This window comes from Punctularia strigosozonata, assembly GCF_000264995.1.
Source record: "Punctularia strigosozonata HHB-11173 SS5 unplaced genomic scaffold PUNSTscaffold_4, whole genome shotgun sequence".
Lineage (NCBI taxonomy): Eukaryota > Fungi > Basidiomycota > Agaricomycetes > Corticiales > Punctulariaceae > Punctularia > Punctularia strigosozonata.
In genome coordinates, this window is record NW_006767436.1 from 1,033,406 (window position 1) to 1,057,127 (window position 23,722).

The 23,722-nt window shown below is 53.6% G+C and overlaps 11 protein-coding genes across 11 annotated transcripts; 5 read left to right on the top strand and 6 right to left on the bottom strand.

Moving 5' to 3' along the window:
• Positions 1–702: 702 nt before the first annotated feature.
• PUNSTDRAFT_100109 (uncharacterized protein) lies at positions 703–1,674 on the bottom strand (the record flags this gene model as incomplete). The annotated part of the gene is made up of 2 exons (XM_007381974.1): positions 1,115–1,674; positions 703–1,056 (listed from the first exon to the last, which is right to left on the bottom strand). The coding sequence occupies exons 1-2, from the start codon at positions 1,442–1,444 to the stop codon at positions 703–705; spliced, it is 684 nt and encodes a 227-aa protein (XP_007382036.1). The 5' UTR covers positions 1,445–1,674.
• Positions 1,675–3,272: 1,598 nt separating this feature from the next.
• On the top strand, positions 3,273–4,083 carry PUNSTDRAFT_64415 (Psf2-domain-containing protein; the record flags this gene model as incomplete). The annotated part of the gene is made up of 5 exons (XM_007381975.1): positions 3,273–3,392; positions 3,470–3,616; positions 3,644–3,738; positions 3,796–3,913; positions 3,970–4,083. The coding sequence occupies 5 exons, from the start codon at positions 3,273–3,275 to the stop codon at positions 4,081–4,083; spliced, it is 594 nt and encodes a 197-aa protein (XP_007382037.1).
• A 404-nt stretch (positions 4,084–4,487) lies between these two features.
• Positions 4,488–5,182, bottom strand: PUNSTDRAFT_132616 (ARP2/3 complex; the record flags this gene model as incomplete). The annotated part of the gene is made up of 4 exons (XM_007381976.1): positions 4,488–4,630; positions 4,681–4,968; positions 5,020–5,119; positions 5,177–5,182. The coding sequence occupies 4 exons, from the start codon at positions 5,180–5,182 to the stop codon at positions 4,488–4,490; spliced, it is 537 nt and encodes a 178-aa protein (XP_007382038.1).
• Positions 5,183–5,330: 148 nt separating this feature from the next.
• On the top strand, positions 5,331–8,480 carry PUNSTDRAFT_142524 (calcium activated cation channel). Its single transcript, XM_007381977.1, has 22 exons — positions 5,331–5,420; positions 5,475–5,620; positions 5,673–5,732; positions 5,795–5,822; positions 5,874–6,027; positions 6,084–6,118; positions 6,179–6,241; positions 6,295–6,429; positions 6,486–6,581; positions 6,641–6,651; positions 6,703–6,783; positions 6,835–6,949; positions 7,006–7,033; positions 7,092–7,155; positions 7,210–7,287; positions 7,337–7,398; positions 7,455–7,481; positions 7,530–7,710; positions 7,764–7,783; positions 7,838–7,868; positions 7,925–8,176; positions 8,234–8,480. The coding sequence occupies exons 1-22, from the start codon at positions 5,348–5,350 to the stop codon at positions 8,315–8,317; spliced, it is 1,824 nt and encodes a 607-aa protein (XP_007382039.1). The 5' UTR covers positions 5,331–5,347; the 3' UTR covers positions 8,318–8,480.
• Positions 8,481–8,607: 127 nt separating this feature from the next.
• PUNSTDRAFT_132618 (uncharacterized protein) lies at positions 8,608–10,157 on the bottom strand (the record flags this gene model as incomplete). The annotated part of the gene is made up of 4 exons (XM_007381978.1): positions 8,608–9,091; positions 9,142–9,704; positions 9,757–9,884; positions 9,932–10,157. 4 exons carry the CDS (start codon positions 10,155–10,157, stop codon positions 8,608–8,610), a joined length of 1,401 nt encoding a protein of 466 aa, XP_007382040.1.
• Positions 10,158–10,354: 197 nt separating this feature from the next.
• Positions 10,355–11,721, top strand: PUNSTDRAFT_132619 (3-isopropylmalate dehydrogenase; the record flags this gene model as incomplete). The annotated part of the gene is made up of 5 exons (XM_007381979.1): positions 10,355–10,368; positions 10,427–10,461; positions 10,515–10,691; positions 10,744–11,284; positions 11,343–11,721. 5 exons carry the CDS (start codon positions 10,355–10,357, stop codon positions 11,719–11,721), a joined length of 1,146 nt encoding a protein of 381 aa, XP_007382041.1.
• A 167-nt stretch (positions 11,722–11,888) lies between these two features.
• PUNSTDRAFT_132620 (uncharacterized protein) lies at positions 11,889–14,043 on the bottom strand (the record flags this gene model as incomplete). Its single annotated transcript, XM_007381980.1, has 4 exons — positions 11,889–12,767; positions 12,814–13,169; positions 13,222–13,663; positions 13,720–14,043. 4 exons carry the CDS (start codon positions 14,041–14,043, stop codon positions 11,889–11,891), a joined length of 2,001 nt encoding a protein of 666 aa, XP_007382042.1.
• Positions 14,044–14,335: 292 nt separating this feature from the next.
• Positions 14,336–15,787, bottom strand: PUNSTDRAFT_132621 (uncharacterized protein; the record flags this gene model as incomplete). Its single annotated transcript, XM_007381981.1, has 2 exons — positions 14,336–15,363; positions 15,424–15,787. 2 exons carry the CDS (start codon positions 15,785–15,787, stop codon positions 14,336–14,338), a joined length of 1,392 nt encoding a protein of 463 aa, XP_007382043.1.
• A 1,057-nt stretch (positions 15,788–16,844) lies between these two features.
• PUNSTDRAFT_142527 (uncharacterized protein) lies at positions 16,845–18,681 on the top strand. Its single transcript, XM_007381982.1, has 5 exons — positions 16,845–16,893; positions 16,970–17,421; positions 17,475–17,587; positions 17,635–18,362; positions 18,420–18,681. Exons 2-5 carry the CDS (start codon positions 17,082–17,084, stop codon positions 18,556–18,558), a joined length of 1,320 nt encoding a protein of 439 aa, XP_007382044.1. The 5' UTR covers positions 16,845–16,893; positions 16,970–17,081; the 3' UTR covers positions 18,559–18,681.
• Positions 18,682–18,765: 84 nt separating this feature from the next.
• On the bottom strand, positions 18,766–22,199 carry PUNSTDRAFT_142528 (Zn-dependent exopeptidase; the record flags this gene model as incomplete). The annotated part of the gene is made up of 15 exons (XM_007381983.1): positions 21,883–22,199; positions 21,191–21,823; positions 21,044–21,136; positions 20,715–20,983; positions 20,519–20,655; positions 20,432–20,464; positions 20,315–20,363; positions 19,967–20,250; positions 19,788–19,907; positions 19,670–19,734; positions 19,576–19,620; positions 19,100–19,519; positions 19,029–19,045; positions 18,949–18,969; positions 18,766–18,896 (listed from the first exon to the last, which is right to left on the bottom strand). Exons 1-15 carry the CDS (start codon positions 22,110–22,112, stop codon positions 18,766–18,768), a joined length of 2,547 nt encoding a protein of 848 aa, XP_007382045.1. The 5' UTR covers positions 22,113–22,199.
• A 103-nt stretch (positions 22,200–22,302) lies between these two features.
• On the top strand, positions 22,303–23,721 carry PUNSTDRAFT_142529 (uncharacterized protein; the record flags this gene model as incomplete). The annotated part of the gene is made up of 5 exons (XM_007381984.1): positions 22,303–22,557; positions 22,620–22,757; positions 22,808–23,182; positions 23,240–23,592; positions 23,652–23,721. 5 exons carry the CDS (start codon positions 22,303–22,305, stop codon positions 23,719–23,721), a joined length of 1,191 nt encoding a protein of 396 aa, XP_007382046.1.
• Position 23,722: the final 1 nt, after the last annotated feature.

Genomic DNA, 23,722 nt, shown 5'->3' on the forward strand with positions numbered 1-23,722 from the left:
TTCTCCCGTTAATGAGGTACAACCCGCCGAAGGTCAGGAAAACCTGAAGACAAAGGCACTAATGAAGACACTTCCCTATGCGCGGCCTGTGGCCTGCGCCGTTGCCCTTCCAATCATGACTTACATCAATTGCGCATGCTTCTCCTCCAACCCCCTGTAATGACTGTCTGGATACATGTCGCGTGGAAGTGCACCTGTGTGATACCGAGATGTTGTAGTATGGACAGTATATTAACAGTTGTATCCAATCCGGGATTGATCATCCTGACACACAATGACCTGTACACATGGACTACTTCGTAATATCTACGAATAAATTACACAGTCGAGAAAATGGAATGGTGGATATGCTTGACCACTAAGAAGCAGCGTGCACCCAGCCCCTAATGACGCCAATTTCGAGCACGTCCCTGGCGGAATTTGGACCCTGCCCTTGAGATGCTGGTACAACCTTCGATTGAGAGGCTTTGCTACCCCCGATTTTCTTGCCCAGCTTCTGTTTGGTTGTGCAATTCGGGAGATGGGCGCTGAGCACGCGTTCCATGTCGATGAGGCAGTCATAGCATTCCTTTTCCGTAAAAGTCGTTGACGACGTCTGCACGGGCCCGTTCTTTCTTATGACAGGCGGACGAATTTGCTTTGATTTCAACAACTTGGTGACGACGTAGTGCAACCACTGCGATACAACCTCAGCGAATGGCCTCAAAAGGGACGTAACGTCGGGCTTACCATCACATTCGTCAATGGCCTGAACTCCTCCCAGTGGTCCCCATTGTGCTCTCGCATCATCCGATAAACGTCGAACTGGTAGTCTCCTTCGCCTTGGAATATCTCTTCGTCGAATGGAGTCCAGTACGGGTCGCTACTGTCTTGGTCGCCAGCGTCCATTCTCGCGAGTCCAAGATCGATGATCGTCGCTTTGACGCCATGAGAGGGGTGATCCATCGGTGCCTTCGTGACTTTACCGCGCCCATTGCGAGCACCGAGAGGAAGTCTTTCTAGATTGACTGGGGCAATATTCTTAACCAGGATCTGACCCCAATGTAAATCGCGGTGCTAACGGTGCGCATCAGGAACAAGTGATTGAACGCCGCTGAACAGACGAAGCTCCTACCTCGAATCGAACCAATTCCTCAGCCCGCGACAGCGTTCGCGCCACTTGCCAGAACAAACTCGCCGCCTGCTTCCAACCCGACTTCGCGGAACGCTCAAAGGTGTAGGCTTCCAGATCCGGTCCCCCGTTGGGCAAAACAATGATCGCATACATCTGGGAAACTTGGAAGCCATCCGGTCTTACGTTCTCGCTGCCCCTCTCGCCGTTGAATTGATCCCAGAGATCGAGGAGCAGGCTCGGGTATCGCCCTTTGACGACGTACGCGCGTAACAGCTTAACAAACGCGCCGCAAGAGGTAAGCTTGCCCTCGTGCTGTGGAGATGCACACATGTCTCCTATCGTACGAGTGACGATAATTTCTCGAAGGACGTCCTTGGCGTTTGAGGGTGCAGGTGTTTCCAAGTTTGGGTCGACCTGACCTGAGGATATAGCTAGTTCATCTTCGAGCGGAATGACCTTGAGCACCACGTCTCCGATGCCGAACACCTCCGAATAGCTGGCTTCGCCGATCTTCTTGAAGACCGGTCGAACCGGATCCCGCGAAGCACTCTCGTCGTCCGGATAAACTACAGGGTCATACGGAAAGGTGGTGATGAACGAGGAGAAGTCGTGCGGGGAATTTTGACTGCATTCGTTCAGTAGAGGGAGTAGCCACGCCGGTTGTTTCGCGCGAAGCTCCGCTTGCTCTGTAGCAAGCTGCTGCGCCAACTCCTTGAGTACTGACGGAGACAGGTCAAGTTCTGCGAACTCGTCTTCGAGCTCGTCCATATCCGAAGGGGTGACTACATTGGTCCCAGTTGACCCCGGTAGTGCCTGACTTCGAACAGGGGTGGATGGCCCAGCAGCTGTGTGCGCAGCGGATTCGTTCTGCCTGACAAGCTTCGAGATAGACGAGGCATTACCGAAGGAGGGAGGTGCAAGTCGCGCGTTGGGTGGGGGTTTGGACAAAACCTCAATGTCCGAGTCTTCCGAGGATTCGTCGGATGAGGGGATCACTTGCGCTTTCCGCTTTCCGCCTTTGGCCTTCTTGATGATAGGGCTTTCTTCGCTGTCTGACAACAAGATCGGTTTGGCAGCTGATCCATCTCCCCGCAAGGACCGCTTCACGGGTCTTTCGGTCGTTCTGGGGTTGACTTGCACGTCCGCGTGGACCACGCGGTGCTCTTGGCTCACCCTCCGACCAGATTCTCCCAGAACCACGATATCCACATCCACGACAGGACGAGACGTTTTGGTAGCGTTGGGTGGACTAGGTTTGGGCCTGCTTGCTCTCGACCTCTTTGACTTCTTCCCTTTCGGTGTTAGTTTCGATTTCGCGCCAGCGGGTCGTTCGGGACTATCAACCACTAAAACCGGGGTAGGTGGCAGCATACCCGTAAATGCAGATTTCTTGGCAAGCACGGGAGAGTCGGTGGATGGAGGAATCTGCGAGTTGGTTGAAAAAGGGGCAAGAGGGCGACGGGAAGAGGCGGTGAGTTCGATATAAACTCTTGGGCGTTGCTTCTTCTCCGGGCGCACAGACGCCGCTGCCCGGTTAGGCTTCATTGCAAAGGCGGGAGAAGCTCGAACTGAGGAAGGGGAGGAGACCTTACGCATACCCTTGATCGCCTTCGGCGAGGCGCCCATGGATACCATGTTTTCGCGGCCTGGACGAGCAACGGGGTGTGCTCCGATACCAGTGGTGTCAGATTTCCGAGTCTCCCGAGACCTAGCGCTAGTAAACTCCTCCTCATCTTCAACGTTGATGATCCGATGGCTCCGTTTACCATAGGAGAATATCTGTTTCGTCCGTGTGCCAAGCATGAGGCCTATAAAGAGGCAGAAGCCGGTAGCTAAGTATACAAGCGCAGGAATGGTGCCAAAGACTGGCCCAGATGAAATTGTAGGAGTGATGGTGGTGCGAAATGCCAACGTTGTTTGGCCCAATCCCAGGCAAGCCCCGTGCCGTCAAGCGGTGTACTCGTTCTGCGGACAGCCGTATAGCCGTGTGTTATCCGGCCAAGAGGGGTAGCAATTGAAGTTCAACAACGCGTCTCGTTCACGTGACCGCAAAGCACTCTCGAAGACCCGATCACGCGATCACGGCCGATCACTCAGTACTGTGGCTCTCGGGCACTGACTAGATTCAACTTAAGCAGCATCACATTCTCAGTCTGCCATGTCTTTGCCACTGTCTCTGAGATCCTCTGTAACGCCTCCTGAACTGGAGCTTATTGCCTGCGAGAGCCAAGTGGAGGTCATCCCGTTGATCGCGATGGACCGAACTGCCTTCGTGTCGGTACGTGAACGCACTGCGCGTGGCTCTGGCGCTGCTGGCGCGCGCGTCTAATCTAAGCGAAGACAATTTGCATATAGGGTGCGTACGGGCCTTTGCGACCACCTGCGAAAAGTCGCGTGCCGATATGGATGGCAATCAACTTGAAACTCAAGAAGAAATGTCACATCGTGGCTCCAGATTGGCTGACCGTCGGTAGGTCATGCAGAGAATGGCAGAGACCGGTCGTGTTGTAATATGTGAACGTGCCAGAGTACCTACAGGATAAACTCGCGGAAGAAACCGGTGGAGACGGATTTAGCAAACTCCCGTTCCGTTATGCCGAAATAGCCAAGGTTTTATTAGATATGTATGTCGTTCATCTACCGATATTCACGAGTTAGCGCGTTCTAATGGCTGGAATCAGCGCTCCCGACGACATACCTTCTCCTGATAAAGTCCGGTCCCTCTTGAAAGACCTGCGGGAAGCTCGTCAAGCGAAGAGTCGTGCAGGTTTGCAGATGATCGATCATAACGAACTCAGTGTACGTAGTCCCCAGACTGCCTGAATTCGTGTTCCTCTAATCTTTGCACCCCTTAGTTACCGAATTTAAGCTCCATGGAAATCAATGAGATCCGACCGTTCTTCGTTCGCTCGATGGGAGTACTCACGCAGCTTGTAGCCCCTCGACCAGAAGCGACATCGGCGGAGTGAACCAGAGCGGCCATAATCAGGCTACATATTTCCGACGCAATTCGCTTTCTCTGAGTCGCCCGACGGCCTCCCTGGCCCGCCTTTGGACCTCCGGAGGCTAGCGAGGATCAACTTCGCACATCCGCTATCCTTGTGAAGTCGCATTGGAGGGTTTCTTGTTCTATCGCGCTAGTCAAGTACCGAACGTAGTATCTGCGCTTGGTTTGTTGGTGGTAACCACAACGCTGCTCGAGAACTCGTTTCGGAGCGACGTCAGCGCAGTATGCCGTCATCGTATTGCTCAAGTTTCCTGTTTTCGGGCCATCCGCTTCAACTGATAGGACCCAGACTCGCCACGGATTTGATGTACTCTCATCCACGTTGACGTTGTACTATCTCAGTGTATCAAAGACGATATCCAGATATTACAGTGCGCGATGCATGAATCGACGCTTGCTGAAGCTCATCCACCATTTGCTGGGCACTCCGGTGCCATCTGCGTATAGTCTTTCGACCAGACGAGCGGCGAGCTCCTGTCGCACTTGCGTCAAATATTGCCGGAGGTAATCTATGTAGCAAAATCAGATATGGTGGGTTTGAGTCAATGCGAGTGTTTACCTGCATCCACGCGAGACGCGGGCGGAGCGTAATGCGCATTCAGTACGAAGTTGGCGTCCCCAGGGATAGGGAAGCTGTCCACGGAAAGCGTGTTGAGCATCTTTCCCGCATCAATCTGGTTGGGGGGCGTCCGTTGAGCAGCGAGCTTGGCGATGCAGTCGGACACGTAGAGAATGAGGATAATGAGCAGACGGTCCGCGGGGCCCTTGATTTCGAAGTTGCGGAACAGCGAGTTCGCTCGGAAGAGATCGAGTGTTTCGTCTATTATGTCGGCCTCGCTAGCATCGGCTGGGGATGGCATGAGCTGGTAGCGCATTAGTGAGGGCATGCACAACGCACCGATCGGTGCCGGTCCGCGTATTCGTGTCTTGATGGGCAGTATAGCTACGTTCCCGACTTGTCGAACGTCGGGTTCCTCGTTGAAAGAAGAGTGGTAGGCCTAATTATGAGCCGGATCAGCGTTTGCGAAGAAATCGCCAATGGTTGAGCGCCTTACCGGCATCACCGAAGAGGATGAGAGCGCAGGCGCAGCGTTTGAGTCGGAGATCTCGCGCCCAGGCTTCGCCACAGACGCGCCATGACGTTGATGTTATGTGAACCTCAACCGTCAACGGAACCACTTCTTTCTTGCTCCTAACAACCAACGGCCAGCGTCAGTCAAGTTAGCATGGCTGATCATGAAAGTCTCAGCAGCGCGATGCCGGAGGAGCCGGCTCACCCAACGCCGGAGACGATGACCAGTGCGTTGCATGCATTGTGTTATTTGGACTTCAAAATTGAGGAAATAACGACAGAACTGGTGAAGCGAATGAGGGTCTTGACCCTCACGCTACTGCCCATTGAGGTGGACCCAGAGAGTTTAGCCGATGTCACGAGCAGGACTATAACCCCTCAAGTGGTTTCGGCATACATTGACGCTGCAGGCGACTTCCTCGACGCAGTGAGTATTCGCAAGTTACCATGAAGGTTACAGCTTCTGATAACCATTACAGCTGCCGTATGCGCTACTGCGTGCCCGTAGGAGGTTCATGTGGGAGGCTAACCACAGTCCGGTACGTTACTGCTGGTACAGTATACGGTTGCCAATCAGTTGATGATACATGGACGGCAATAGGCTGATTACGGAGAGAATTGGGGAAGAGGTATGTGTGTCCAATCATGCCGCCCGAGCTCAATTGACTTGCACTATGAAGCCATTGCATGTGAAGTAATTGCACGACGGGTTTGCCACCAAGCTCCTCGCGATCGCCTTACCTACATGATGTCGCATCGTTATCAAATCATCGAATCGGATGGTGATAACAGTGATAAGGAAAGCGCGGTTGAGATTGCCATAGACTCACACTGGTGCGGACACTCGTCAGAGTACACGAACAGAGGGTGTTGACCTGTCGACTGATTAGTACAATTTTCTTGTCATCCAACGAAGCTCAGGATGGTGCGTTGCTCTAACGGGGCACATTCCATCGCATACATATGATTTACTCGTGTTATCTAGTTGTTAACGAATTATGGAAAGGACAACTGGTGCCGAAGCATTCTGGCCACCACGATATGGACTGTAGGTTGTTACCTTGAGCAGGAACGTTGGTTGTGCTGAACTGTGTTTCGAAGATGTTTCATACCATGAAACAGAAGCTCTCGATTTCTGGGATCATCTGGACGCCCAGCGCATGTCTGTGCCAAGATATCAGAATTTCTTCCGGATTGCTGTTTGGCTCGTTTTCCTTGGCATTTACTCTCAAGCAGGCGAGTTGCCTGTGTATGTTCATTGGTATATGTAGGTTCTTACGATCTGCGTCCAGTGCGTGAACCCCTGGACCGTGACAACCCGCTACATCAGCACCTCGATCCCTTCGAGATATGCTTATACGTACTGGCACTGTCCTTTGCTGTTGAAGGTCAGCTGAACCTCCTGCGTGAAATATCTGGATTCATAACTTACCCGCTTTGTCACAAGATATGCATAAGGTAGTGCAACGCGCATGATCGCGCTCAATGCATGGCTAACATATCAACAAGCTCTACAAATTACTGCACTTCGTCTCAGTCAAGGCGTTTTCCTTCTGGCTCATCATCGGGCTCGTTACCGACGGTCTTTTTGTGCGTGCATTTCTCGAGCTCACAGATCAATGTGAACATGACTGCCGATAGATCACGGCATTCACGCTCCGCTTAGCCGGAATATGGTCGAACGGCACAGGCTCTGGCACGCTTCGATTACGGAGTTTCCAAGTCCTGAGTTATGTGGCACCATTGATCTGGATGAGTACGCCCTACAACACTCCTAATCATCATCGCGGAGCGTGATATTCTACTTGTCAGAGCTGGTGACCGTATTCGATGGCTACAAGTCAGTCACTGTGGTATGATCGGCGGTCACTCCGTTCTTACTGCAAATTTGCGCATAGATATGTCGGGACAATGCAAATTTGCATGGCCCGGATGATCAAGGAATCCGGCATCTTCTTTGCGGTACGGCGGAACGTCATGGCGTTCGTGACGAGGCTGATGACATAATTCCATAAGCTACTCTCCATCCTAGGCATAGGATTCGTTCAGGGACTGTGGGCACTGGATGCCGCAGATGGCAGATCGGATCTTCCCGTAACTATACGAAACTACTGTCGGCCTTCCTCGTCCTCACTATCCCCAGGTCGTGAACCTGCTCATCGAGGCGCTTCTGCAAGCTCCTGCGTATGACAAATTCGCATTCAGGTGAGTCTTGCCACTTTTTATGGGGTCTACTCTTCGCCCTGAGACGGTTTTCAAAGTCCTGTTGGGTTGTCTCTGTATTACCTGTGAGTGACCTCTTGTCAGCATTTAGCTATGTCCTGACTCTGGGTCAGATGGAATGTCGCGACAGCTGTGATCCTCCTCAATGTTCTCGTGTCGCTATTCTCGTCTGCGTACGACGACGTCGTTGAAGACGCTGAGGCCGAGTATCTGGCGTTCTTTGCTTCCAAGACAATCGAGATGATCCGAGCACCGGATCACTTCGTCTACCCCGCCCCAGCCAATATCATTGAGGTCTGTCAACTCTTTCATACTACGTGTTTATGCTGACTCGTAGGAAAATATAGCTTGTGGTAGCTCCATGGGAGTATGTCTTCTGCTTATGAGCAGGTGCTACCGAACCTTATGACGCTATTCTCAGGATGGTTCTGAGCGAGAAGTCATACGCGAAGGTACGGCCTGAGTTGCATTTCCAGAGGTTACTGAATAATGTCATTTTGGGCACCAGCTGAATAGGGCCGTGATGATGACAATTTTCTTTATCCCACTCACCATCATCGCGTTGTACGAGACCGCGTTGCAATCAGGAAGGACCAAGAATGGTTGGGCAAACAGCTGGCTGAATGAGGGCAACGGAAGCATCGACGACGACTCTTCCGAAACACGCGACCCCAAACTCAACGAGGATGATGAAGGCGGCAAGCAGATTACTAAAGTTGCATTCGATGAGATCGTGAAGGTTTTTCCAAACACAGCTATGGTGAGTGGCCAAAACATCGGAAGGACGCACGCCCGTATAATGACGCTCGAGAAATAGTCAAGCGAAGCCACCATTCTCAAGGAGGTCCAGGAACTCAAGGATCAGATCAAGAAATTGACGGAGCTCTTGGAGCGGCGATGAGGGAGGAGGGAGTTTCCGAAAGCAGGGGCTGATGCAGATGGTGGACCATCTAATGTTGGAATGCTAAGTCCGCTGGCGACACATCACAGGACGTTCCGGGGACGATTACCTACGCTATTGAATCCAAAACAACTTACCGGTGCTCTAACTACATGTGTAACCGCGCCTTTTTTAATGCTTGGACCTAACATCTGAATTCCTTGCGCGTACATGCCAACTGCATCATGACGGGCAAAGGTGAAGGGAGCTATACATATACCATGGGTATACTTTCTGAGGGCGGGTACCTCCTATTGCTTCCTCCGTCGTTCGTTAGGATTCTTGCGACCGTAGCCAATAGTTGGTAAACCGTCGTTCCTGTTTGTCCGGCCCTTTCCCCCCGCTCCGACAGTCAACATCTCCGGGACCCAATCTGGATCCATCCAGCTGCCGACCCTGACACCGCCTTCTGCGCCTTTGGAAAGCACGCCGTTGACAAGCTTCCTCTCGTCGCGTTCACGTTTTGCGTCGAGTTTCTTCTTGGCGCGCATATACTCGAGCTGGTCCTCTCGTAATACCAGCCCGTCGCCAGTACCTCCTTTTGCCGACCCTGGTTTCGGTGCTGGTATGGAATACTTTGTACCCCGCAGTCTGTATTGGAAGTTTTTCTTCAGATGAATTTGCATAGCAGGGGCATCCGCGGATGCGTCCGGCGATGCGATGGTCACAGAGGTACGGAGAAGCGTAGGATTCCCGCACGAAGGGCAAAATTGCTTCGAATTATCCTTACATATTCTGCGAATAGGCATCAGTATGTGTTCCTCGATTCGTACACGCGGACGCACTTGAAGCAAGCATGACACCGCAAAACCCATGTCTTCAATCGTTGTATCCGTTTCCCTTCCACGCCTACCAAGCTCAGACCCATCTGCAGCAAGACATTCTGCATCGCAAAATCGGCCGTCATGCAGCCTGTCGGGACTGTCTCCGGCTTGACCTTGGCCGATGTCGTAGGAAGTAGATCAAGGTGTTTTGCTTTGTGCAGAGCGACGTTGAGTGGTGTAATCCATTCTCCTTCGCCATCATCCTCGTCTGTGGGATCATCATATAGCGGACTTGGTGACGAGGGTTGAGGCGGTTCTTCAACTTTCGAGTTGTCCTCAGGTTCGGGTTCACGCTCTGGCGTTGCGGATGATTTCTCGTTAGCTTGTTCGGACTCCTGAGGATCCGAGTCCAGAGATTGTTGGGTCATGCTATGAGATTCGGCTCCGGCAAGATATTCTTGCGTGCTCGACGCCACAGGAGGATCGCCGTTGTTCTCCAACGAGATCAGGTCGATTTTATCGGCAAGGGAGGAAGCGTCAGCGGTTGAGCTTGATGAACCTTCCAGTGCTGATTTCGCTTCAGGCTATCCCAAGTAACTCAGTCATGGTTTCCTTTGGGATAATTATGATTCTCACCTCCTTCGACGCTTCTCTTTCACACTCCTCTTTGTCCTGCATGCTCAGAGCATATGTCAAGGCAAGGATGCTCAGATCTGCATGTGAAAGGACGGAGTAATCACCAGTTTTCTTGGCAAACTGGATCACTACGGCTCAATGAGTACTTCTCGTGGACAAGGGTCGGCTCACGTACCATGCGCTAGTGATGCCGCATCCGGAGATTTGATCTCGATCCTGACCCCAGCGGATAGACCAAGCCTCTCAAAATGTTCCCGGGCACGTTCATCCTTCAGTTCTTCAAGAACTTGTGGAACAGTGTAGTACGCTTCCGCCAAACCACGCAAAGGCGCAAGGGACAACAAGGGGCCCGCATCCAATACTAGTTTCTTGCAAGCAAAGGTCGTTGAAGGCCCAGACATGGCAGCAGGAGCCAGAGATTATTGTGTGCAGCCTCGTGAGGATTGAAGTGAAAAGTGAATTCGCCATAAACGGACACGAACTCAAGCAGATTTCGTGATCAGCCATGATGCATGATGTCTCCTAAAGACGCGCCTGCAAAGTACTTATATCGGCGAGGATCATCCATCGCTCGCGCTTATCTCTATCGACGAACATAATGTCGCCCAAAACGTGGGTGCAGCACGACTAGGTATTATTCACGTTTGATCATAACCTTATTCCCGCGTAGTTTCCGGATCACCGTCCTTCCTGGAGATGGTATCGGTGCGTTTCTTGACCGCCTCTCGCTTGACGCTCGAGTTGAGCGTATATATTAGGCCCCGAAGTCATCTCCGAAGCTGTGAAGGTCCTTCAGGTGGTGTCGGCTGCCTCGCCTAACATCGAGCTGCAACTTGACGCGCATGACTTCGGAGGATGTGCCATCGACGCTCATGGTGATCCTCTACCGCAGTCGACCTTGAAGGCATGCCAAGAGGCGGACGCTATCCTCATGGGTATGTTTGTCGATTACTCATTAGTCACAATATTCCTACCTAAGGAACGCAGGATCTATCGGCGGTCCCAAATGGGGCGTAAACAGTCCTGTACGCCCCGAGCAGGGCCTGCTGAAGCTCAGGAAGACCCTTGGGCTCTATGCCAACATCCGCCCGGCATCCTTCGCGTCCGACTCGCTCCTCGCAATATCCCCTTTGAAGCCTTCCATCGCTCAAGGCGTCGACATCATCGTCGTCCGCGAGCTCATCGGGGGCGCCTACTTCGGAAAACGCCAGGAGCTAGGGACTGGCTCTCCCGGAGACACGGCATGGGACACCATGATATACAGCGTTCCGGAGGTCCAGCGCATCACCCGCGTTGCAGCGCAAATCGCATTGGCAGCCAACCCGCCCCTCCCAATCCATTCTATAGACAAAGCCAACGTCTTGGCCAGCTCGAGGTTGTGGAGGAAGGTCGTTACGGAGACGATCGAGACGGAATATCCGCAGTTGAAGTTGGACCATCAACTTGTTGATTCCGCGGCCATGATCATCGTATCAAACCCGAAAAAGCTCAACGGCGTCGTCGTCACCGAGAATCTGTTCGGAGACATGTGAGTGTATATCTGCATCAGCGCGACGATGGAGTCTTCTGATGCTGACCCCTTGCAGTCTCTCCGATGAATCCAGTGTCATCCCTGGATCTCTTGGATTGTTACCATCTGCATCACTTGCTGCCGCACCATCGACGCCGGGCAGCGCTGATTTCAAACCAGCCCTCGGGCTGTACGAACCGATACATGGGTCTGCCCCAGATATCGCTGGACAAGGCATCGCAAACCCTATCGGTACCATCTTAAGCGCAGCCATGCTCCTACGCTATTCTCTTGGACTGGAGGCCCAGGCGAAGGCCATCGAGAGCGCCGTGCGAAAGGTACTTGACGATACTGAGATCGGCGGCTTCGGTCTACGGACCGCCGACATGGGCGGCAGCGTGAAGACGACAGAGATTGGGCAGAAGATTGTGGAGGTTCTAAAAACGCTGCTTTGAGCCCGCCGCTCGAGTAGGAGGAAGAAGATTGCATGTACTCTAGCTACAACAAAACCAAATGTGCAGTGTCGAAATGTATGAGTGTCTCGAACACTGGAAACTTCATACCGAAAACATACTGCATGGCTAGCGAAGTGATCACATGGCAATAAATTAATTGCAACAACTCAGAACATGTTTGCGAGTTTGCTGGCCGCTTCTCTGGCATCCAGCCTAGGCCGAGTGGGCTGCACCCTGACCGATGCGGACATAAAATTCGGTCGGACACCTCCCAGGGGATCCACATCTGGCGCTCCTGCAGCGCCGTTCGCAAGTGGGTTCGTCGACGAACCCAGCTGTGCGGCTGATGTCGGCCTGCTCAGGGGGTCTTCGCCTGCAGCTGGGCCGGTGAGCGGTGGCGCCGCCACGCGAGGGGTGTTGGGCGATATCGGTGACGCTGTCGCGGGCGATGCAGGTGGAGCTACCCGGGGGCTGGGAGAGATGAACATCGACTTAGTGCCGTCCACGAAACGCCCGCCCAGAGGCGGCCCATTACTGACAACTGTTGGTTGCGTCATAGCTCGTGTGGGAGGATTTGAAGATGGCCCTGCCCCAGGCGATTGCAGCGAGCCTTGAGGTCCAACATTGTGTTGCACTGCCAATGCTGGAGGACTCTGAATAGGGGGCGACGGAGGGAGCCCTCGTTGAGCTAAGGGGCCATTCGCAACTAGAGGAGGGACTGGCGCTGGCCCTCGGGCTACGGGAGCCCTGATAGGGTCAGCGGGAGGAGGAGGTCGTAGGATCTCGTCCTCAAGTTTGGGTACCACAGTAGGTTTGGGCACGCCGTTCGTCACGACCACCTTCTGGTCCACCCCGTCGACGTCAGGTCTGAGTGTCTCCAGCTCGCGGAGCAGCTGCCGCTCGTACATAATCGAGGAGCGCGCATGTTCAATTAATGCAGCGGTGATGTCGTCCGTGACCTGTTTAGTGTGGGTCTGCAGAGCTCGGTGAAGGTTTTGGGAGATGCCGTCCCCGCGCTTTGCAAGAATATGCTCGTACTTGCTCGCCTATGACTCGATTAGTGGTTGATCCTGAGACTGACGACGAGCCCACCTCTTCCATTTCCTCGAGTGCCTCATCTACCTTCTCGGGTCGAATGTTGCTACTCGCTTTCAAGCGCTCGATGTTGCGCCGCTTCGAGATAGTGGTTTTGACTGCTGCTTGATATTCTTCCAGCACAGCTGTCCGCATCTGCAGTGTCTCCTTTGCCGAGCGGGCATTCAGTCCCTGATACCCCAACGAGTCGCCGAGGATCACACATTCGCTGATCGCCTGCGCTTGGTCAAGATCGGCCAAACTGTGCCACGTTCGTCCGATCTTACGGAGAGTATTGCCTAGAGGGGGGTGAGCCTCGGTGGTCGCCACGTTGATGAGTTTGTTGCCCATCTCGGCATGTGCCTGTGCAAGCGCTGGATCCTGATTTAGCTTGGAATTCTTATGAATAGCAGAGCGGATGCTCACATTTCCTTGCACGCGTGAGCTTGTCGACGGCTTTAGCAGCATCAAAGAATTGTCCTTCGAGCTTAGTTAATTCGAAGCGAGCACGCTGCAGCTCCTCGTCCTCATCCGGGACGCCCCTGCGAATGAGACTAAACCCCGACCCTGCCTTGCGCCGTGGTCGGGGTGTCGGTTGGTAGCCGAAGTCACTCTCGATGAAAGAGCGGACTTCTTCATCGTGAACCAGGATGGGGTCCTCGCATATTCTCGTCAGCCATCGTTGCAGCATGATCTTGACGAGGCGGTCATCCTCTTCGTCCGTCGGAGCCGACGTCTGAGCGAATGGCAATGCGGGGACGATAGTTTGAGGGCAACTGTGAATAAGAGATTCGTAAAACTGTTGGAACTCGAGGTATGAGCGTTGCACGTTGCGGTAGGTGTTGCCGGTGAAGTTGGTCATGTTCGTCTGCGAATCGCCAACGTTTCAGCGACGCACCAGCGACCTGCGTAGCGCTATCATACCTGGGCGTCAAATCGGACCAGGATATCCCTCCTGTTTCTGTCCAGCCCGGTGATGCGTACGCGCAGGTATTGCTCAGGCTTCTCGTACTTGGCACCATTAGCGCCAACCGTAACTTGGGGAGAGATCAAGCCCTGCTCCGGTTGCCCATAGACCTGCGGTTCTTTTCCAAAAGGCGACGCAGGTGCGCCTAATTGGCTGGAGGGTTTCGGAGTCGTGGGGCGGCGGAGATTGGGGATGGGCGAGTTGGGATGCGGAGTAGCGGGCCAGGGAGGGTTGAGGTCATCAGAGCCGAAACCTCCGTGGTCATTGAGAGGGTCGAACATGGCAGCCTAACCAGAAAACCCTTGCTATATGCGAAGTCTTGACAGACCGACGCGGCGCAGCAGAACTGGCAAGGGCCCAGCGAGACGTGAATGAGGGAGGCAAGGTGGCAAGTGCCGTGCTTCGGATGATGGTACCAAATTCGAATTAGGTACAACATCTATGACAATAAATACCCTCGCGAATAACGGCAATAGCCTACAGCTAATGCACACAGGGAACGACTACTATGATTACGGACAGTATACAACTGCTGAAAGTGATAGCTGTCGACGAATTGGCCAGACCCCAGTATTATGGTTGGTCTTCAAGGCCTACGAGTGATAACATGTGTCCCATCCGCAAAACCTTGGTCCGTAGATATTTGTCCAGGTCATTCCCATGCGTAGCTCCTCCGCCTATAAGCGTGGCACCCGCCAGCTTGGGATGCATGTGGTCACCGTCATGCGCAATCGCGGGGTCAGCATGTGTCGCCCTAGCCTGCCAGCTACGAGGGACCATCGGCACGCGCTCGACGACTTTTAGCCCCTCCTTCTCCAACGCGTGCACCTTGTCGGGGTTGTTGGTCAACAAGCGCACACCCTCCCCCAGCTCCTGCCCCAGTCCCAAGTCGCGAAGGATGGCGCACGCGATCTCGTATCCTCGCTCATCGGCGCCGTGTCCGAGCATCAAGTTCGCCGTCACCGTATCGTGACCGAGATCTTGCAGGTTGTATGCACGGATTTTTGACAGTAGTCCGATGCCCCGGCCCTCCTGTCGCATATAAACGACCACACCACGGCCGGGTATGACTGTTGGCGCGACCGCGGGGGTGGGCGGGGGGATGGTGATGGGCTGGGAAATGAGCCGGATGGCCTCGTCCAGCTGCTCGCCACAGTCGCACCGCATGCTCCCTACGGTTTCGCCGGTGAAACATTCCGAGTGGATACGGACCAATGGGGACGGGATTGTGTCCGTCGTGATACATGGCGCCGCAGCGTCCGGAGGAGAGGCTTTGCTTGATGTTTGACTTAACCGTCCGATGTAAGCGCCCCGTACTATGCGGTCCATCTCCGTCTCGGAATCACACCAGGGGGCGTCCAGAGAGCTGCTCCTGATGGCAGGGGCGAGACGCCGCTCGTCCGATAACTGCGCTGGGTCTATGACGATGGCCATATGTTCTTTAGTATCCCGGTTGTTGTGGTATAGATGTAGGAATGCCGGTCCGTGAGGAGTAGGGATGCGTGTGCGAGCCATGCATCGGACTTGCAGATGGTCGCCCGACCATTCCGGAGGTGGTATGACACGGGTGCTCGGTACGGGTGGAACGGCCGCGAGTGAGGCTTAGGGTATAGTAATTGCTTGTAAGATGAAGTGCCTTGCGGATTCAAATGTACACATACGTTGTGGCTCACCGCGGCCAACTTTAACATCCTCTGCCGGCATCACACTCTTGACCTTATAGCTTCGAGGGGCCTGCCGGCTAACATATGTTAACCGGACCCTCTCCTTGTTCGTATGCTCTCCAGTCCATTTCGACCAGTCCCAAGATCCTACCAACTCCGGGTCCATGACAGCGGGGAAAAAATCATGGCAGTAGTGATTTCGGGTGACATTGCGATACCCAGCCGCAGCCCCGAGAAGGAGGGGGTCAAGATCAGCGTCCCTCCTCTTGAGACCTTTCTTCGGTGGAGGCGGAGGTGTAGTAGAGGTCAAGAAGTCAAGCAATGCCAGATCAGACGCATGTATAGCTTCGTGGCTAGGCATCGCGATGTCGGGATCCAGGAGGGACGATAAGAGGGCCTAGGTCGTGAACGTGAGGGAGAATGCCTTGCTAGACTTTTCTATGGAGAGCTTGAGAGCGGAAGGAACGGCGTGGAATGAACCGGTAGGGAATCCATAACCGAATGGGACGCTCGGAATGTAATCAGCTGAGAAAGACGTGACCATTACGGATTAGGTAAGCACCGAGCAGTCGGATGCTTACGCCGGGCAAATGATGCGGTACATTCTTTTTTCTTTTTTGGAGTGGCGCTTACTTGTGGGTATGGCCTACTCTCGCCGTTCACGGATGGCCGCGCGATGGGTTCCTGAGGAGTTTCAACAGGTTCAAACCTCGGTAGATATGTGATGAAAGAGAGAGAGAGAGAGAGCTCCGTGTACGAAATAGAGGAAGACTCCGCGAGGAAATGCTTTTAGGCACGTCCTCGCATGCAGTACATACTTGGTTCGTATGTAGACGGGAGAATGCTTGCAGCTCTTGTGACGCCCAAGATGTAATTAGATAAGACTAAGTATCTATAAGGTCTGCTCAATTGCTCAGGGGCTGTCCGGAAGTGGCACTACGCGACGCTTGTCGTCCTTTCACGACGCCCTCAGCGTACTAACTCCTGCACAACTGCGCACACACTTCTATCTCCTTCCACAAGAAATCCAGCAACAACCGTTCCGCTCCTGCGCAGCGGTTGTGAGAGCTTGCAACGGCCCGACATCTCGGACTTGCAGACTTGCATTTCCGAGGGGTTGCAGTCCACGTGAGCGTGAGCGCAGAAGCATGCCGCGGACCGTGGACGCGCGCGACGCGTAAAGCCACGCCACAAACTTAAAGTCGTCGATCGACCCGTCGCTTGCTCTGGTTTGAGACTAATACCCCTAATAGTATAGCTATATCCTGTGGCCCGATCAAAGTGCTTCCCATCCATGAGCACAGAAAACACCGCCAAACCAGCGCATGGGTCAGGGTGCGTTGTCCTCTGGCCACCTGAACCGGGACACACGCTAAAAACAAGTTATTGGTCACATTTTGACAGACAAACCCTACGCGCGAAAGTAGTCGAGATAATCTCTGACGTTGCGAATGGCTGTCTCGAAGAGTGCGTCCATCCTTGCTCGTCGCGCATCTTCCGTCCCGAGCGATTAAGTATACCTATCCCGATTCCCATGGCGCAGAGTCGGCCTGTATCCTGGGATTTTCCAACATATTACCGAGCTTGAAGAGCGCAACAAACATCTTCACGCCGACAACGCGAAGTTGTGGAGAGACAATCAAACGCTTGCCCGCATGGTAGCCCAACAACGAGATCGCCTCGCATTCACGACCATGGCAGATGCGGACAAGATCCAATATATCGAGCAACTACAGATGCAGCTCCAACAACTCAAATCGGAGCGGGTCGCGATCATCCACAGGGACGATACTATTTTACGCGGAATGAGTGCAGATCAAGCCTACCAGCTGGTATTTGCGGAACTCCAGACCGCCAAGCAGCATCACCAATCGGCGATGGCTGAGATTGTACATTTGAGGAATTTGCTGGCTATGTATAGTCAAACTAAGGCGTTAGCTGACGCTGAGAAAGCTATGATCAAAGCCTCGTCCCAGCCTTCGCCATCAACAGCAGGTTAGTAGCTGCATTTCTTCCTTCGCGCATCCAGGGATTATACACGAACCCAGGACCTTCAGTGCATACCAAGTCGGTCGTACAGTCACCCGCACATCACTTTGCGCCAATCTCCCAAACTTCACGTAGAGCATCCGAAGGATTCAACTTCGATAATCCAGTGATGGTCCGTCGCCTACCCTTCATTCGACCAATCGTTCACGATGCGTCTAGGGACGAGCTACCGAGTCTGGCAGGCGACAGAGCATGCCCGCGGCCGTGCAAGGCAAACCTATCAGCACGGCACAACCCGGGTTCTTCAGTGCAACGTCTGCGATGCCAGGGCCTACTTCGACTGCGCCAAATCAACTTCAACCGCAGGTACAAACCACACAACCCTCAGCACTGCGCACGATCGACAGCGATGTAAACAGAGTTTTTTCTATTTCGTCGGCCCCGACCAGTGTACCTCAGCTTTCCTCTGCCCCCGTGCCTATCGGCCCTGAATCAACGCATCCGCCGCGTTCCTCGTCTGTCGTATCCGTGCCCAAGAGCAATCCATCGCACGAGGAAGGGTCGCCTGTCGTTCTTGTTCCGCAACCTTTTCAACAACGTTTCACAACCCTGGATGGTGCTCTAGGAGAGCCCACCCAAGGAGGGGCATCTGACGCTGCGGAGAGTGGAGCTTCGAAGAAACGCAAGCTCGATCCAGAGTTTGATGAGCCGTCTCAAACTACTATCTCGAATACCCCACAAGCAGATGTCAGCCCTCCGGATCCGGTCAAAACAGAGGCTGCTGCGGAGGAGGAGCATGCATTGCAACAAGTCGATATGATCATCGAAGACGCTTTGGTCGACAATGGTGCTGCGGTCGATGAACCGGACTCTATCGAAGACTCCGTTGCTGCGATATTCGAGGACGAAGACCCCACGACAGGATTGAGAGAGTGCAGGTTGTGCAAGTAAGATTCGAAATTGCTCTCCACTCGGAGGACCACGACTGATATGTCGGTGTGTAGTATGCGCCACGAGATGGGCTTGATGGATGAGGAAAAACCGACGTTCTTACGAAGCACTCTCGATCAGCTCGTGGACCATTGCATCAGAGAGCACGAGCAGGTGTGGAAAACGCTCCGCAACGGCGCAGAGCCAGCGTAGGCAATTTCCCTCGACCGTTGGCCCGTCTGCGTCAATTGCTATGTAGTCGTGAAACACCATTCATCACCTTCACGGAATCCCGGAAATAATATTACCGCTACGTTCGTCTAATGTAGATGTACATAACCACTACTGCCGCAGGCCGGCGTTTGTAATGATCAGCGCACGTTTACGACTGCAGCGTGTCCACTCCAAGCGTTGAGGTCATTATGCGAGGAGGTGTTCCGTCAATTTGTCCAGGAGGTTCTTCAAACGCTTCGACTCGTATTTCACCAAAGTCTCGTTCTTCTCGATTGTGATGGCTTCCGTCAACGCGGGGAAGGTGGTTGCTCCGTAACCTGCACAAACAACTGTCAATGACTGCATTTCAATGTGCTGCCATACACTTACCCAGATACTTGCCGGGGGCGACTGTCACAGATGCGTCAGAAATCGACTACCACGTATATAAGCTCGTAATAAGAACTTACCCCCAAGGTGTTTATACCTATCAGATGACGTCATTATTCGTGAAAACCACGACGCGCAGACAATAACTCACCATTCACGGTCCTTGATGCCTTCTTCGGATATGAAACCTTGTTCAAATGCCTGCAACTTCTGATTGTCTTTGCGAACGCGTTTCGCGGCCTTGATGAACTCCTCGATGGGCGTACCATTGTGTCCGTGGGAAACCTCGGCATCCGGTCCAAGGAGCTGCAGGTAGGCGTCGTCGGCGACTTCGGGTGGACTTGGGTGGACACCAAACACCGCCTTGATCCATTCCCGAACGCGGCGGAAAGGTAGGTCGCGGCATACGCCGTCGCCGCCAGGCAGTTTCTTGAGAAGTTTCTTGAAGTTCTCCTCGGCCTCTGCCTTCTCATAGTCCAGGGCTCTCGACGCAGCTTCCAATTCCTTGATAGACTCGCGCAAGCTGGACAAATCGGTATGTAGTGAACTATCCGATGCAATCTCCTCAACCCTGAGAAATCCGATCAGCCAACCGGGCAAAGCCATGACGTGTCGAGGGTATCTCACTCATCCAGATAGGAATGCAATTCGAGAACATATTGGGTAGTGTTCCTACGACCAAGTTAGCAATATTCACGCACGAAATATAGAGATAACGGACAAGGGTAGGATGATGCTGTCGATGACACGTAGAGCGAGTAAACCAAGGTGCTTGCTGACAGCGACCTGATAAAGCACATTCAGTTATGCACATATGTATATCTTTCGGCTATACTGACGTGTCTATGGAATCCTTCGTCCGCAAAATGTTCTTGCCAGTGCTGGGAGTCGTAGATGGAATGGTAATGATATACAGCATCATACGGAGTACCGCCGAAACCCTGATCGCACGACGCGATCTAAACAGAGGAGAGGTTGAGCTTGTATGCCGAGCCCAAGTATGACATCAAAGACGTACACCAATCCTCTGGAGGAACACCGTGAAGTCAGAGCCGCTTCCTAGCGGGCTGAGAATTCCAACGGAATCCTTATTCGCGGCCCGCCGCTCTTCAGCTGCTGCAAAGTTTGCCATGAAATCCGCATCAGCGGCCGAGCCATCATATGGACCGATATCTTCCCCAGCGTCCCATAGTGTTCGGTGCTTGTCCGTGGGGTGGGGAATTTCTTGGGCCGTGGCGCGAATAAGGTGCGCCAAAGAGGGTGAAGCCCCGGCATTCCAGCGAGAACCGCCGACGGAGACGTCTAAGGTATCAGCGAGGCATAAGTGCGAGCGTAAGCTAAACTGCGACATAGATCAGGCACCCACCAATCTGTAAATAGGCGACGACATTCGCACCAATCCAATCGCTGAAGTCCTGCATAAAAAACCGATTCATCGAAGTGCTCTGAAACGGCATTCCGGAGTATAGAGTCCTGCACATACCTCTCCCCATTCCGTGGACCCAATGAGACCATACTAGAAGCACACATTACGCCGAGCACGGTTTTCATCGCAGAAAGCTGAACTCACTTCCTCGGCATCCCAGCTGGCGAAAACGACGGTACGAAGCGGCTTCCAGCCGCTGCGAAGGAGGTGTCCAAAGCCACGGACTATCTCAAAGAGCGATACGGTGCCAGACGTAGGGTCTGCGGCGCCCATTACCCAGGCTGGAGTGCACAAGTCAGATATGCGCATAGCTTTCACATCGTGCATGATTGGTACTGACCATCCCTGTGGCAACCGATAACGACGACCTCGTCCCGGATATGTCCAGGTATGCTGGCCATCGTGTTCCAGATCGGGATCACCCGCGTGTCGACGTGGTTCACCAATTTGATTGTCTTGTCGGATAATTTACCGCTCAAGGTTCGCCCTTCGTCTAACCCACCGATCTCCTCCAGTAAGACTTTAGCGTTGTTCCAGCTGATAGGAAGACTGGGGATCTTGGGAATGTTCTCGCCGTCAGTGCGAGTAGCATTCTCGTAAGCGGGGGTCCTGTAGCGTATTGTATGTCAGGAATGCGACCGTTCGTGTGCGATTTTGCTCGCTGCATACCCAGGGGTGGTAGGGTCTCCCGGGTACATGGCCAAGTACTGGACGGATCCACGCTGTACTGAAGTAGGATTCCTGGCTGGACCTCCGGGATATCTACCGTATGTTGGATTATGGCACTGTATGTCTGACTGAAGCCGAAACACTCACGTTTCATACCCATTTTCGACAGTAACTACACCGTCGTCACGCGTGTCCGAGTAAATGAGCACACCAGACGCTCCACGCTCCTGAGCAAGCTGGATCTTGATCCCGCGGAAGTTTGCACCGTAACGGCACAGTACGATGGTGCCGAACAGATCGACACCCTTCGACTCGAGCTCCTGATAATCTTCCCTGGTACAATAGTTGCCATAGATGAGCTTGCCCTCGACGTCGCCGTCCTTGCTGAGCCCATGGAACGTTGGAACATAGTCCCGGTACTCGCCAGCTTCTGGATCGCGCGGGTCTCCGTCCTCAACGAGGTCGGCGTTCCATTCAACCGATCCATCCTTGCCCAAGATCTGCAGACTACGGTCGAGCGGTGTATTCATGACAGGATAATACTTGTCTATCCATGCGTTGGGACGAGATGACGAGGTGATGTGCAATGTCGCATTGCGAGACTCCGACGTTCCTGCAGAGAATACCGGTAACTTGGAAGGCGCTTCGACGCCGAACTCCGTCTGGAAAAGCTCGAGAATGCCTTTGGCGTCTTGAAGATCCTCCGAAGAGCCCGCAAGATGCGGGTGCGTGGCGTAGATCCGGCTTGTGGCAAGGGCAGACTCTTCGTCTGGGACAGAGCTGCAACCTCGTTCAATTGGCGTGGTAGCGGGGTTAGTGACAAGGCACGCGCGACTTACAGGAAGAGTTTTTCGGCGTCCCTGCCTTTCAACGGCCGTTTCCTATGCAGCACAGAGTTATTGCTGATACCTTCCTGAGCCGTGAGGTGGCCATAGGACAGGTAGATTGCGCCGAATACGGCAGAGAGTAATAAGGCTTTACGGGTGCTGCTCGCGTGCTTGCGCGCGACGTTGGGGTTAGGGCCCGGCAACGCCTTGTCCAGTACGCCCGTCCCCTTCTTGCGATCCATCCAAGCGGTTGAAGAGAACCTTGAATGCGCGTCGGGCTGCGGATAAACGACTGCCTGTCGCAGTTGTGGTTACAAGCGAGCTTGTGCTCATAAACCGCAGCAATCGAGAGAGGAGTGTACCGCATGGTGATCCTACTAGTGGCTGTGCATTAACATGCCGTCGGTCCGCCGGTGAGTGGGATTCACGCTCATGGCTGCCGACGACCACCCACCGACACCGGTTACACCGGTTGATATTGACGCAAATGCACAGCGGAACAGTGAGCAGCAGAACAGCAGTGAAGGACATAGTTTTGCATCGAGGTCAAGAACCGAGCTGGTGAACCGCGCTCGGTCTTTCCTGAACTCCCCACAAGTTCGGGACGACACGATCGCGGCCAAGCGGTCATTCCTGGTGGAGAAGGGTCTGACACCAGCAGAGGTCGACCTACTGATAGGGGAAATAGTACGTAGCAAGCTCGACACGTTGAAAAGATGTCTGCTGAACGATGCGCCTCCGGACGCCAGCCATTGCATGCCCCGCCTATTCCGCCGAGAACGTATCCTCCACCACCCGCGTCAAATCTACCCTATGTTCTCCTCGGCATATTCAGGATTTTCAGCTGGATTGCAGGGGGTTCCGCTGCTGTTCTGCTGCTATACTATGTATGCCACGCAAACCCCAGGGAGAACCTCATTTCACGTTACATTCACAGAGATTCATCTTGCCACGGCTGGCACACTCGTATCATGCCCGACACTCGCTCAGGACACATCAGGCGTCACTCATGGAGAAGCTCAACAATTCCATACAATCACTCCGCGAGGTTCAAACCGAGACTTTCTCCCTGCTCCCTGCACCGGAACGTTTTTTGGAAGCTACTCCCTTCAAGGACTGCACAACGCTGGATGAACTTTTCTCTACGGAGTCTTCCAAGGGCACCATCCCCGATGTATCACTGCTAAGATGTGCAATTCAGGACGTCATTGCTGCCCAAGAAGGAGTCAAAGGCGCTTCAACCGACCAAATATTCGCACTCCTCGAATCAAAGGACGCGTCGTTCGGCGGCGAGAAAGGTGCGGGAAAGATGGTACGCATCGTCTCTGTTCTTCGAAAGCTAGACCTCGCGTTGAAATAGTGACACCAGAGCTCACTCTGGGAGACTCTGAATACATGTCCCGCGTTCCACCTTTCCAGAGAAGATCCGAACATAGCATTGTGGTCATACGACGCCCCTCCGCCGTCTTCTCCGTCGCCACCACCGCCTCTACTCTCATCTCTTGAGCATCTGAACCAGTCTCTTGTTAACCCTACACCGGAGCGCCCACACCAGCATGTCCTCCAGTCACTCATCGACCTCACGGGCTACCTTACGGCGCAGGCGTACTCGCTCGGTAACTATCGCACTTCCATTGGTTTCGGATCTTCGACGACGCTGGACCCGCAACAAGAGGACATCAGACGTGAGATTAGGGCACTCAAAGGCCTTGTCCTTAATCGGTAAGCATTGAGTGCTGGCATAGAGTATATAGCAGCTAACAAACTGTGATGATCCGTAGACGCTCGTTCTTGCCAAGTATTCCCCGACCAAACAGCGTACCCATCCCGCCAGCGGCCCGCCAGTTGTAAT

Bases quoted from the DNA above. Each gene is read 5' to 3' on its own strand.
- PUNSTDRAFT_142524 (XM_007381977.1), top strand. From the start codon at position 5,348: ATGGCTGATCATGAAAGTCTCAGCAGCGCGATGCCGGAGGAGCCGGCT. The intron at 7,034-7,091 runs GTCAGTCACTGT...ATTTGCGCATAG, and splicing joins ACCGTATTCGATGGCTACAA to ATATGTCGGGACAATGCAAA. The intron at 7,288-7,336 runs GTAACTATACGA...CACTATCCCCAG, and splicing joins ATGGCAGATCGGATCTTCCC to GTCGTGAACCTGCTCATCGA.
- PUNSTDRAFT_142527 (XM_007381982.1), top strand. From the start codon at position 17,082: ATGGTAGCCCAACAACGAGATCGCCTCGCATTCACGACCATGGCAGAT. The intron at 17,588-17,634 runs GTCCGTCGCCTA...CGATGCGTCTAG, and splicing joins ACTTCGATAATCCAGTGATG to GGACGAGCTACCGAGTCTGG. The intron at 18,363-18,419 runs GTAAGATTCGAA...GTCGGTGTGTAG, and splicing joins AGAGAGTGCAGGTTGTGCAA to TATGCGCCACGAGATGGGCT.